The 13,237-nt window shown below is 47.1% G+C and overlaps 1 protein-coding gene across 5 annotated transcripts in view; it reads right to left on the bottom strand.

Moving 5' to 3' along the window:
• The window catches only part of Hapstr1 (HUWE1 associated protein modifying stress responses), a 40,894-nt gene extending 29,409 nt beyond the window's left edge, over positions 1 to 11,485 (bottom strand). Inside the window, exons 1-2 of one of the 5 annotated variants that reach the window (XM_050162587.1) lie at positions 11,023 to 11,485; positions 10,310 to 10,390 (exon numbers count right to left, since the gene is read on the bottom strand). In XM_050162587.1, coding sequence (XP_050018544.1) covers positions 10,310 to 10,390; positions 11,023 to 11,248 — 307 coding nt within the window. In that variant the 5' untranslated portion in view covers positions 11,249 to 11,485. The remainder of the gene's footprint in view (positions 1 to 10,309; positions 10,391 to 11,022) is intronic. The other 4 variants (XM_050162433.1, XM_050162505.1, XM_050162663.1 and 1 more) reach the window with 4 other exon arrangements.
• Between the last annotated feature and the right edge of the window lie 1,752 nt (positions 11,486 to 13,237).

Genomic DNA, 13,237 nt, shown 5'->3' with positions numbered 1-13,237 from the left:
GGGAGAGAGAGAGAGAGAGAGAGAGAGAGAGAGAGAGAGAGAGAGAGAGAGAGAGATCCTGTTCTAGAGGTAGATGTCCTCCCTTGAGGGGAAAGGAGGGTGAGGTAGCTGGAATGGCAGAGGTTCAAGTATCTCCACCAATTTTCCTCCAGCCCTAGGCTATAGAGCAATTTCCAAGTCAGCCTAGGGCGTGAGTTCCTGATTTAGCTGAACCCAGCTTAAAGGTGTTTGCCTTGACAGCCTGAACCCATAGAGGAGGGGAATGAGAGAAAATCTAACTAACATGACTACAAGCTTGACTTTATAGATGATTATCTATTAACCTATATTTCTTAATTATACATTACATTTTAAATGCACTGCACAACCACAATACCTTAATCAAGAGCAGAAATAGACATATAACAAAATTGACCTTAAATTTGTATCAATAGACCAAGCTCCATACCAATGCAAATCTCTACAGCATATCCCCCTTTAAATGTAAACAAATATTTACAGACAATATTTGAGAACATGGGCATAGTTATTCTCCAAACTGCTTCCTGTTGTTTATTGGGAGAAGTAATTTTTGAGGGATGTTGGGGGTCTTGGTCCTTCAAACCACATTTATTTGGAAGAAATCCACAGGTTCTTATCTTCTGTGGAAACAAAAGAAGAATCTCTTTTCCAAAACAACATATCCTTAGACCCAAATTTTGAAGACAAGATACCTTTAAAACATATATGTAGGTTTAATTTAGCAGCCCATACAATAAAATATCTGTATTTAGCTCCTTCACAGTCAAAAATTCAAAGAAAACACAATAATATACATAATCCAGACTCCCTGTGTATTCTCCATCTTTACATGACTTATTTGTCTTAAATCTATTACTTTTTAATATTTATTTTATTATCTTTACTCCATTTATCTATGTCTGTACTCTCTCTTTATAGATTTTTCATTTTTTATAAACCATTTACTTATTTTTACAACTCTTTGTACTCTTTTTGTTCTTTCTCCTAAACCTACGTACATTTTGTAAAACACACTGTGACCCATTTAGAGGTCTTTTATGTCTGAATCTGTCCTATTGTGTATCTTTAATTCTTTACTGTCCAGGAGTGCTTCTTAAAATGCTAAGTGCTGGGCGGTGGTGGCGCACGCCTTTAATCCCAGCACTTGGGAGGCAGAGGCGGGCGGATCTCTGTGAGTTCAAGACCAGCCTGGTCTACAAGAGCTAGTTCCAGGACAGGCTCCAAAACTACAGAGAAACCCTGTCTTGAAAAACAAAACAAAACAAAACAAAACAACAAAAAAAAAGATTAAAATGCTAAGTGCTGCTTAAAAACTTCAGCTATATCATTGCTACAGGTAATATGGCATTGGCTGCTTGCCCTGCCTAGTTCAGCATGGCAGAGCTGCTTGCCGCACACACTGCCCCACTTCCAGGAACACAGCTGGTCCACGTTGCCATCAGGCAAGCCATAGTACGCTGCTCACAAACCCCATCCAAATATTCGGTCTTCCAAAAGAACCAGAGGCCCTGCTGGCAGCATGGCCCAGAAAGCTGGTATTTCAAAACAGCACGGCTTTTTTTCTGCTACACTGAATCAGGAAAACCTCTTAAAGGAGTTGCAGCACACCACCAGCAAACAGCAAGAAAGAAGCTTTGTTAAACTCTGTATTTTTGTGTCTAGAATTTCTTTTCAAGCCCTCTCAGGTTTCAAGTGGATTTTAGTCAAACATGTTGGGCACCAATTTGTTGAAGGAGGCCACTAGTTAGTTCCTGGCCGCTTAGCTCTGAAATAACCACACAGATAATGAATTAATTAAGTCACTGCTTGGCCCATTAGCTCTAGCTTCTTATTAGCTAACTCTTACATCTGAATTTAACCCACATCACCTGGTATTGGACTCTTAAAACACTGCAGAGTGGCTGGGTGGTGGTGTATGCCTTTAATCCCAGCACTCAGAGGCAGAGGCAGGCAGATCTCTGTGAGTTCAAGGCTAGCCTGATCTAAAAGAGCTAGTTCCAGGACAGGCTCCAAAGCTAGAACATGGGAGGCAAGCACTCTACCAACTGAGATTCATCCCCAGCCCTCCCCTTTTTAGTTTTTTTATTATCTACATTTGTGCATGATGTATGAATAGGCACACATGCCAAGGCACACATGTAGAGATCAGAAACCTTTTGTCATGTCAACTTCACATGCATTCTGGGAATCAAATAAGCCAGCAAGTTTGCACAGCAAATGCCTTTTCCCACTAAACCAGCTCAAGCTGGAGAGATGCCTCAGAGGTTAAGAGCATTGCCTGCTCTTCCAAAGGTCCTGAGTTCAATTCCCAGCAACCACATGGTGGCTCACAACCATCTGTAATGGTCTGGTGCCCTCTTCTGGCCACAAGCATACACACAGACAGAATATTGTATACATAATTAATAAATAAACCAGCTCACTAGACCCACCCACCCACTTTTGAGAAGGGTCTTACTATGCAATCAGCAGCTGGTGCAGATACCATGGAGGAGTGCTGCTAACTGGCATGCTCCCCATGGCTTGTGCAGCCTACTTTCTTATAGAAGCCAGATCCACCAGCCTAGGAGTGGCACTACCAACAATGGGCTTCCACATCAGTCACAATTAGGAAAATGCCCCACAGGCTTCCCTAAAGCCTAACCTTATGGATGCATTTTTCAACTGAAGCTCCTTCCTGTCTGATGATGTCCCGTTAACAACATAAAAGAGGGGGCTGGAGAGATGGCTCAGTGGTTAAAAGCATTGCCTGCTCTTCCAAAGGTCCTGAGTTCAATTCCCAGCAATCACATGGTGGCTCACAACCATTTGTAAGAGGCCTGGTGCCCTCTTCTGGCCTTCAGGCATACAGACAGAATATTGTATACATAATAAATAAATCTTACCGTGTGAATACCATATTTTAAAAAAAAGTGGGAAAAAAAAAACAACATAAAAGAGGCCTGTACAGCTGCTTTGCTTCATTGAAGGCAGTAACTGCTCAAATTCAATGCCGATGTTGCCAAACAAAATCCCAAGAGTCCTACACTTCACCCCTGTTGTAGTGGACTGTGAGACATGACCTTTCCATAGAGGAAAGAACACAACCTGCCCAATTTGCTGAATCAAAAGTCCTAACAGGTGTAGTGGCACACCTTTAGTCCTAGCATTCAGAGAAGAAGGTAGACCCGACGACAGGGTTTCCCTGTAGCTTTGTACCCTGTCCTGGAACTAGCTCTGTAGACCAGGCTGGCCTCGAACTCCCAGAGATCCGCCTGCCTCTGCCTCCCGAGTGCTGGGATTAAAGGCGTGCGCCACCACCGCCCGGCTTACAAAATGTTTCTAAACTAAAGCCAATGTCTGCTCTGTGTGCAACAATCATACACTACCTCATCTTTGAAGAATCAAGTGTGGAGTTGAGGTGTTTTTGTTTTCATTGTTATTTCTCTTTTGTGATGGGGCTGTGTAGTCCCAGATGGTCTCCTACTCACCGTTTTAGTCCAGGCTGCCCTCAAGCCATTGCCTCAGCCTCCTCAGTGCTGGACTGACAGGCACTCACCACCATGCCAGGACCATGTTGGAAGTTGTTTTTGTTTGCTGAGTCAGGTTTTAACTAAGCAGCCTTGGCTGGCCTGGAACTCCACATTAAACTAGCTGGTCTTGGACTCACAGAGATCTGCCCAAATGCTGGAATTAAAGGCATGTACCACCACACCTGGCTCTTGTTAAGGCTTTAAGAAATGAGGCCTTGGGGGCTGTAGAGATGGCTCAGTGGTTAAGAGCATTGCCTGCTCTTCCAGAGGTCCTGAGTTCAATTCCCAGCAACCACATGGTGGCTCACAACCATCTGGAATGAGGTCTGGTGCCCTCTCTGGCCTGCAGACATACATACAGACAGAATATTGTATACATAATAAATAAATAAATATTTAAAAAAAAAAAAAGAAATGAGGCCTTATTTGTTCTCAGACCCAATGAGCAGCTTTGACCCTGACCTTTTCTTGTGAAGACATCTATTTTTGGTCATAGATCCAAGAAGGAATGCGATTATATTACACAAATACTAGGTCTCTAATAAACATGGGAAGATGTCTGCTTTCTTACCAGAACTTTCAGCCAGCAGGAGCAAGCCTTTATTTTCACCTCTCTAAAAGGTTTCTTGGTTTGTTTGTTCCAGAGATGCACCCTGACACTCTATTTCAGTTTCTTTCTCTCCTACCCCAGGGTTTCTCTGTGTAGCCCTGGCTGTTCTGGAACTCTATGCCAGGCCAGGCTGGCCTTGAACTCAGGGATCAACCTGCCTCTGTCTCTCAAGTACTGGAATGTACCACCATACCTGACTCTCCCTTTTTAAATTGCAATTGTTTGTGTTTCTGTGCGTGCCACACTTCTCAGGCATCAAACTCAGATTATCAGCAAGCAACTTTAGCAGGTCAGAGTTTGTGGATTCTGATGCTAATTGTCATAGAGTTGAGGTAATATTCTTTGTGGGTTTTGTTTGTTTTGTTTTTGTTTTTTAAGATTTATGTATTTTATGTATTTGGGTCCACTGTCTCCATGAACAACTTTATCCCAGAAGAGGGTGTAAGATCCCACTATAGATAGTTGTGAGCCACCATATGGTTGCTGGGAATTGAACTCAGGACTTCTGGAAGAGCAGCCAGTGCTCTGAACCACTGCGCCATCTCTCCAGCCCTGTTTGTTTGTTTGTTTTTGAGATAGGGTTTCTCTGTGTAGCTCTAGCTGTCCCAGAACTTGCTCTATAGACTAGGCTAGCCTTGAACTCAGAGATCCACCAGCCTCTGCATCCTGACTGCTGAGATTAAAGGGCGTCCCACTATGCCCAACTTTTTTTTATTGTTTATTATATTTTGCCTGCAGGTATGTCTGTGTGTGGGTGTCAGATCCCCTGAACTGGAGTTAAAGACAGTTAACTGAGCTGCCATGTTGGTGCTGGGAATTAGAACCGGGTCTTCTAGAAGAGCAATCAGTGCTCTTAACCACCGAGCTATCTATCTCTCCAGCCCCTGCCCCCAGTCAAGCTAATATTCTCTACCTTATTACCTGGGTCTCCACACCTGTCTTATTATTAGTGACTCATGGAACAGAGGAATGTGAAAGTAACAATGTGACTTCTGTGAGTGACCAGAGGGATAGTTCAATGGTTAGGAACATTTGTTCTTGCAAGCAGAGGCCTCAGTCAATTCCCAGTACCTACATGACTGCTCATAACAGTCCATAACTTCAGTTCTAGGGGATCCAAAGCTTTCTTTGGACTTTGATAGGCACCAAGCATGTTCGTGGTATGTATACATATGTGTAAGCAAAACAGTCATACATATAAAAATGAACACAAAACTAATTTTGAAATATTAAAAAAAGATTCTTGGGAAATGTGAGCTGTAGTACACATCTGTGATCCCAGCATATGGTGTGTATGTGTGTGTGTGTGCATGCACACGCATGTGTGTGTGTAAAGCCAGAAACATCTATCCTCATGGACCAGGTATAATAATACACATTTACAAAGACTAAAGCAGGAGAATTGCTAGTTTGAAATTACAGATAAGAAACTAACAAAAGCCAGATACTCAAGAATGCTAACAATAAAAAGAAAGAATGCTAACAATATTTTCTTCTTTAAGATTTTATTTATTTATTATGTATATAGTGTTCTACCTGCATGTATGCCTTCATGCCAGAAGAAGGCACCAGATCTCATCATAGATGGTTGTGAGCCATTATGTGGTTGCTGGGAATTGAACTCATGACCTCTGAAAGAGGTCTACAAGAGCTAGTTACAGGACAGACCCCAAAGCTACAAAGAAACTCTGTCTCAGAAAAAAAAAACAAAAACAAAAACAAAAAAAAAGATTTATACTTGTGAAAGACAAACAAGAAAAAACTGTTTGCAATAGAAGCTTAGCGGTAAAACTGACTGTAGTAGAGAACAGCTTGGTATATTTTATAGCAGAGTTGGATCACATACACAGTATTTTTGTAAGAGAGGTAAGAGTACATACCAATTTAAAACATGAGACTTATTGTTTTCTTAGTCTGGAATGTGATCCAATGAACAGACAACTATAACAATTAACAGTAAGAATACATACATTTACACCCAGTTGAATTTAAGTTTTATACATATATACACACAGAGTTAAAGTATAAAGTATAAAGCTAACTTATGTTTATACATAAAGTTAACTCGAAAGTCATATGCATACACACACAGACACATATATTTATTAAACAGGAATTAGGTGAAGTGGTGGGTCCTACAAAAAGCATGCCACTGCACAAACACACATGTAACATGTAATGGTAAAAGTAAAAATGCTGCGGAATCCCAGTGAGTGCAGTGGACAACAGGACATGAGACCATACTGCAGGTCCCCAAAGTGCAGGCAGGCAGTCAGAAGGTCCCGAGAGCAGCCAGTGCCAGGCAGGGACAGTGCAGGAGACCATGCTGCATGTCTCCAAAGAAGGCTGGTTCCCAGCAGCAGGTGAGAGACAGACAGGTTGGGTATTTATTTAGTGGGTATGGAAGGGAAGGGGAGAAGAAGAGAGAGAGAGAGGAGAGAGGGGGCAGGAAAAGGTGAGAAGTGGGGAGAGGCAGAAGGAAAAACAAGGGACTCAGGCTAGAAGCTGAAGATCAGCTTGTCTCAGAAGATGGGGGCGTGGCTTGTTTCTTAAAGGGACAGAAGAGATCATTACATAACAGAGTCAGTAAGAGGAATTTAGAGACAAAAATGTAAGTAAACCACAAGATTAGGCAAGGAAAACCTCAGTAAAGATAGTGACTTGGTTATCCAACCTGCCCTTAATCAAGATGGTGGTGAGGTCATTTGACCTGTCCTTAGTCAAAATGGCAGCGATCACATGTTGTATGGAGAATAATGGTTTTAAGAACCACAGTGAGAATTTTAAACAAATACAGATAACAAGAGAGACATAGAAGCCATGCAGAACATACATTTAAAACACAATAAAATTTGTGTGGCCACAACATTTACATGCTCTTTCATACATGAAGTAGACAGGATCATTACTCAGCACAGCCACCTGCTGCCAGCTACAGTGGGGAGCGAGGGCTGGGAATGGAACAGCCGCCTCAGATCAGGCCGGTTTTGCCAGTTACTGCAGGACCAGCAGCTGTAGCAGTGGCAGAGAGAGAATAGAAGGAATTGGAGCAAGAAAAGGAGCATTTACAGGCAGGTGGGGATGGGATTGCCAAGCGAAAGGGCAAGCGGATGGGTGTGTGATGCTGGCAGAAATTAGAAAGCTCCCACTTTAGATTGTTATTTAAGGGGTACGTAGACCATTTGTTAGTGCAAATGTGGGTAAGGTTAGAAATCTGTAAGTAAGGCAAAGGTTTACAGGTCTGTTGGGGTGGGGGGGAGCTTGGACAGATATTTTTGGGAGTATTTCCCAAGGCAAGAGCGTGAGAAAGATGAGGACCCAATGGCTCTTAACCAGACCGTCTTCCAGATAATGTGAAGGTCGAAGACTAGGTTAAGCCAATTCTAGACCCCTCGGTACAGAAATTGGGGACCAGAAAGGACCACTCCAAGCAGCCTAAGAGAGGACAAAAGTCCAAGCAGCAAGGAGCCAAATCTCCATCCTTAGCCATAGGGAATAACCAGAGATGAATGTCAGCAAAAGCTGACTTGGAAAAGGAGACCTTATCATTTGAAGGGATGGAGCAGGCACAGGATGTAGAAAAGTGGTCAGAGTCCAGGGTCCCCATGTGTCCTCAACCACCCTGCCTACAGGCAGGAGGAAATGTGGAGAGAACCTGGCCGAGTCATGCACCAATGTTATCATTTATAAAAGGGTGGTGGAAGACCAGTCCCATGAGAGACAGTGGCAGGTCCGCTGGGGGGTAGCCTTGGAGGGAGACAGACAGATAGATATGCCATGCAGAGAGAGTTTGGATATAGAGTTTATTTAGTGGGTTGTAGAGGGGAAAGGGAAGGGGAGAAGGTGAGAAAGGGGAGGAGAGAGAGCCTCTCCAGAAGAAGGACAGACAGAGAGAGGACTGGAGAGGAGGTCCGAGATCTGCTTGCCTTGCCTCTGCTGAAGGGGCAGGGAGGTTGGGAGTGAGTAGAGCTTGTCTCTTAAAGGGACAGGGAATTCACAGAGCAGACCAGGCTGGCCAGCAGATTACCACAGTCCTGACTCTCAAGGAACTCAGGATATCTACCAGACTGGCCTTGAACTCAGATCTGCCTGTCTCTGCCTCCCAAGTGCTGGGATTAAAAGCATGCACAGGGCTGGAGAGGTGGCTCAGTGGTTAAGAGCATTGACTGTTCTTCCAGAGGACCTGAGTTCAATTCCCAGCAACCACATAGAGACTCACAACCATCTGTAAAGAGATCTGGTGTCCTCTTCTTGCCTGAGGGCATACATGGAGGCAGGAAGTTGTATACATAATAAAATCTTAAAAAAAAAAAAAAAAAAAAAAAAAATAAAGCAAAGCAGTGAGCTGATAATACCCTACACAATGTGAAATTGATGTAGCTATTTTATAAGTATATAGCCATCTGGTTGCCAGGGACTGGAAGGGAAGATATATTCTATTTGCTAATAATGTATGTGTCAAAATGAAACGGCACATTTTTAGAAGGCGATTTTATTGTATGTAAATTATACACTAAGGAATTAAAATTTGGTAAAATTTTAAGTATTAGTTCTAAATTCTGTTTCTATTTAAACCATGAGCTATCCAAAGAGAATGCTCAAGAACCCAAGCACCAACAGATGCTAAAAATCAATTTTTTCATTAGTCAAACTTATAAAACTTGGGCTAGGGTTGTGACTCAGCAGCTATCTAACTGCCTAGCATTTTTGAGGACCCTAGACTCCATCCCTAACACTCTGCCCTAAAACTTTAAACCCAGCTATATAAAAATCAAAGCTGACCAGTAATCACGTAAACTATGTTTCTAGCAGGGCATGGAGGTGTACACCTATAATCCGAGCACTGTAGAGACAAGCTGGAGAACCACAAGTTTGATGCCAGCCTAGGCTACAAAGTGAAAAAGACCCTATCTTACAAAAGCAAAAAAAGTCAATAAATAGTTTCTGTTTCTTCAGTAAGACTGGACTATAAGCTTCTCGTTCCCTAAATTAACATTACAGTTAACAGTTCTCAAAATTACTGTCCCTTCAAGCTGCCAAGTATACTCTAAAACTCTTACAAAATGCTGACAACAAGAATCTGACACTCACCAGGCAGTGGTGGCACACCTTTAATCCAGCACTCAGGAGGCAGAGGCGGACCTATCTCTGAGCTCAAGACTAGCCTGGTCTACAGAGCAAGTTCCAAGAGAGGCTACAAAGCTACAGAGAAATCCTGTCTCCAAAACAAACAAACAAAAAGAAAAAACACAACAAAAAGATCCTGACACTAAAGATGCTCCATAATCTTCCAACCTAAATTATTATTTGCTGAACTGCACAAATTTCTATTATCATTACTGGATTTTTAAACGTTTGAAGCCTTTGACTTTAGCAACATGTGTACTAACAATCAAATCCAAATTAATTTTATCACAAGGATATTCCCAAAGCTGTAACAATGCAAAGTCAAGTCTACTGTTACAAAGAGTATAATGGCAAGCCCTGTACACCTTCAATCAGATCTGAAAATGAACTCCAAAAGCACCAAACACAAAGCCATTTAAAACTCTCATTCAGACACCAGCAATATACTCAGTTACAAAGTAGTTTTGAAAAAGATCTGAGGAACTTGCTACAGACAGGGCAGCGTGCACAACTCTAATCCAAACAGCAAGAGTTCACTGAATGCTCTCAAACTACCATGCTCTAAGAGGCCAGATTCATGAATCTTCCAAGGGTCGGTGATCCCCTCTGTGGTTTAAAAAAAAAAAAAAAAACAACACACACTGCAGAGCGTCTCAATCAATCTCAGCACTTTGAAGACTTGGTAAATTAAGTCCTTGCTAAAAAGGGTAGGTGCTGGGGGTGTCTCAAGACACTTACAGAATAATCAGCAGCCTCTACCCACCACATGCCAACAGCAGACCCCGCTCACGGATGACAACTAAGTGTCCCTCAGACACTGTCACATGTCCCCCAAGGGAGAAGGCGGAGAACTGTCAAAAATTGCCTCGAGCCATCTAGCCAGAACACCAACGATAACCTCAAAGTGCAAAGCGTTCAAGGTTAGCAGAAGCTAGACTTGAGAACAGAACACACACTCAGAACGTCAGCCGTCAATCTGAAGCGGCCCGTCCTTCCTCCCTTCCCCCTTAGCCTGGCAATGCAGCAAGGTTATCTTTACCTTTGTAGAGGTTGGTGACCGCGGTGGCTGCGTTTTGGAAGGGGACCCAGAGAGAAAGTCCTGGCTGCTGACACACTCGGTCTGGAAATAAAAAGGGGGGGAAACAATAGGGGAGATAAAAAGACACACACAAGGACACAGAGAAAGAAGAGAATGTTATTTGGGCGTCAGTCACTCCGCAACGGCCATATTAGGTTTCGCCATTTTCTTCGGGGTTTGGGGATCCCAAAAGAGCGTGAGACCGGAGTTACTGGGTCGAGGAGGGGGAACCTGACATCAGCGAAGCCGGAGCTGCAAACGCAGCTTGGCAGGCGCAGGGAGGCGCCCCTCGCAGTCTCCGCCCCGAGGCCGACTCGGGGCACAATAGGGCCGCCCCACCGCCTCCTTCGCCATTTTGTGACAGGGACTCCTCCCCTCTCCCCTCGATCCGGCCGGGGCACCCGGACCGATATGTGGGGACCACCCTTCAGGGGTACACCAAGTCGGGGGGGTCTCCCCACGTCTCCTCGTCGTTCCCCCTCCCAGGGCTGCTCTTCCGTCGGCGTCGTGCGAGTCGGATGGCAAGGGGTCCGAGGCGCGGCCGTCCCCTCCCCGCCGCCGAGCTGTGCCCGCAGGGTGCGGGGAGCGACCGGGCCCCGGGAAGCGAGCCGGGAGCCGGGCGGAAGGGCAGCTCCGCAGGCCGGGGCGGCGCCAAGATGGCGGCGCGGCCTCACCTTTGTAGAGCTGAGCCACGGCAGTGGCCGAGTTCTGGAAGAGATGCCACAGCTTCTGCTGCTTGTGCTCGGGCTGCGCGGCGGCCGCCGCCTCCTCCTGCAGCTCGGGGGACAGCTGCTCGTCCTGCTCGGCCTCGGCCAGGCACTGTCGCTCCCACTTGGAGAACCAGTGCTCGGGCCCGTGCTCCTGAATCTCCGCCTCGCCCTCCTCCTTCCGCTCCTCCATCCTCCGCGGCCTCCCGCGGCCTGGCCGCCGCCGCCGCGTCCTCCTCAGGCGGGGCCCCCGCGGGAACGTCGTCGTCAACAAGCCCGGGGACAAGGGGCCCAGCGGCCGGCCCAGGCCTCTGCTGCAAGCCCCGCGGAGCCGGCGCCCGCCCCGCACAGCCCGGGGCCTCTGCCCCCCCCTGACCCCGCTCGAAGGCTCCGCACCCTGCCCTGGCCTCGCCCGCACCCCTCTACCGCCCGCCCACGGCGACCCGACCTAGCTCCGACCCCCGCCGCTCTCCGCCCGGCGTCCCCCGGCCGGCCAGCGCCGCCGAGCCCACCCCGAAGACTGAGGAACGTCGTCGACGGCGGCGTAGACGCCTCTGCGGCGACCGGGCCCCGCCCTCCCCCGCCCACATGCTGACTGGAAAGCGCCTCCCACTGGGCCAGCGGCAGCCCCGGGAGGAGGCGGTTGAGGCGCGCCCGCCGTTAGCCTTCCCCATTGGCCCGCTGCAACGGGCTCCGCGTGCCGGCCCCTGAACACAGCGTTCTGATTGGCTCGCCCGCCTGTCGTCCTGATGTCATCAGTATGCGGGGGGGGGGGGGAGGAAGGAGTAAATGTCAGGGAAGATGAAGACGGCGGAGCGGGGAGGAGTTGACAGTGTTTGCGTGCACCCAACCGAAGCAGAAAAAAAAGTATATGTCAGCCGGCGCAGAGGGGCTGCGCGTGCGCAGTGCCTGCTAGCCGTACCGTCCAGCTCGGTCACGTGACGCGGCCGGGTGACCGCACCCGGCGGGGGCCTCTCTGGGGCCTGAGAGCCCGTGCGCGCACGGGGTGTTTATGTGCTGACTCCGGGTTCCTGGGCCCTGCAGTCTAGGTCTGTTTCCATAGCGCATTCCATGTTTCTATGCCTGAGTTCCTAACCTTAATGTGGCAAATAAATCGTGCGAGTCCAAAGGAAAATTCTCCCACCGCGGCTCCCGGGAGAACGGGACCGGCCGAGCTGAGCATCGGTCTGGGGCTAGCAGCGGCCCGCACCTGTCCTGTGCACGCTCCCGGGACACGTGCGACGGCCGCGTCCCTCCCCCGACCCTGCTGTGCGATTGCTGGCATTCCGGCGCCTGCGCAGCGCCCAAGGGTGGGCAGTCCAGGGTATCGGGTCTGGAAGGCGGAGGGCAGCGGCGATGGCGAGACCTTTCAGCTTCCCAGCTGACAGCCTAGGCCGAGGTCCCTGCACCGTCTGCACAACCTGAAAGTCTCAGCAAGATCTGCCCCTGCTCTGCCTGCTCTGGCTTCTCCTGAAATCACCCTCCGTTCTGTCCACTACCCCGACCTGTCGCATTCCGCCAAATCCAGTCTCTAGTCTGTCTAAAAGCTCACAATCCTTTTTCGAGACAGTTTCTCTGTAGCTTTGGAGCCTGTCCTGGAACTAGCTCCTCCTGCCTCTTCCCCCAGGGATCTGGGGATAAAGACATGTGCCACCACACCTGGTAAATTTTTGTTTCTTTTTGTTGTTTTTAAATCCTAAATTGTCCTCAATGAAGCCTAAGCAACGTTATCACAAATCAACACATGGATCCTTCAGGTGCCCACAACTAGCCCGTAAAAAGCAGCTCATCTTTCAGAGAGACCTGGTGGAACACACCCGAAATCAATCCTTGCACTCAGGAGGAGCGTCACAAATTGAGTTCCTTCAGTATAAGCCAGGACATCATAGGCAGACCTACTCTCCAAAAATTAAGTTATATTTTAAAAACAGCCTTGCAATGGGAGGTAGACAAGTCCCAGCGTGGGATTAGAAGATACTCATAGGGGGCGATTTCTCTGACTAGGGAGTGACGCACAGATAAATTCCTAGAGGACTGGAGAAGCTAGAATGAAAAATGTAAGTCATTCATTCTGCCTATCTCATCCGATCCTCTCCAGCAGTCCTGTTCCCCAGAAATAACCTTTGAGAACTGAGTCATTGGAATATTTAGAGGGGGGGGGGGGGGGGGGGNTTTTATTGGT

Source organism: Alexandromys fortis, unplaced genomic scaffold, assembly GCF_014885135.2.
Source record: "Alexandromys fortis isolate MF-2015 unplaced genomic scaffold, M_Fortis_MF-2015_v1.1 scaffold_29, whole genome shotgun sequence".
In the NCBI taxonomy this organism is placed as follows: domain Eukaryota; kingdom Metazoa; phylum Chordata; class Mammalia; order Rodentia; family Cricetidae; genus Alexandromys; species Alexandromys fortis.
Note: the sequence above shows the minus strand (reverse complement) of the source record. Positions and strands in the feature narration are given on the sequence as shown.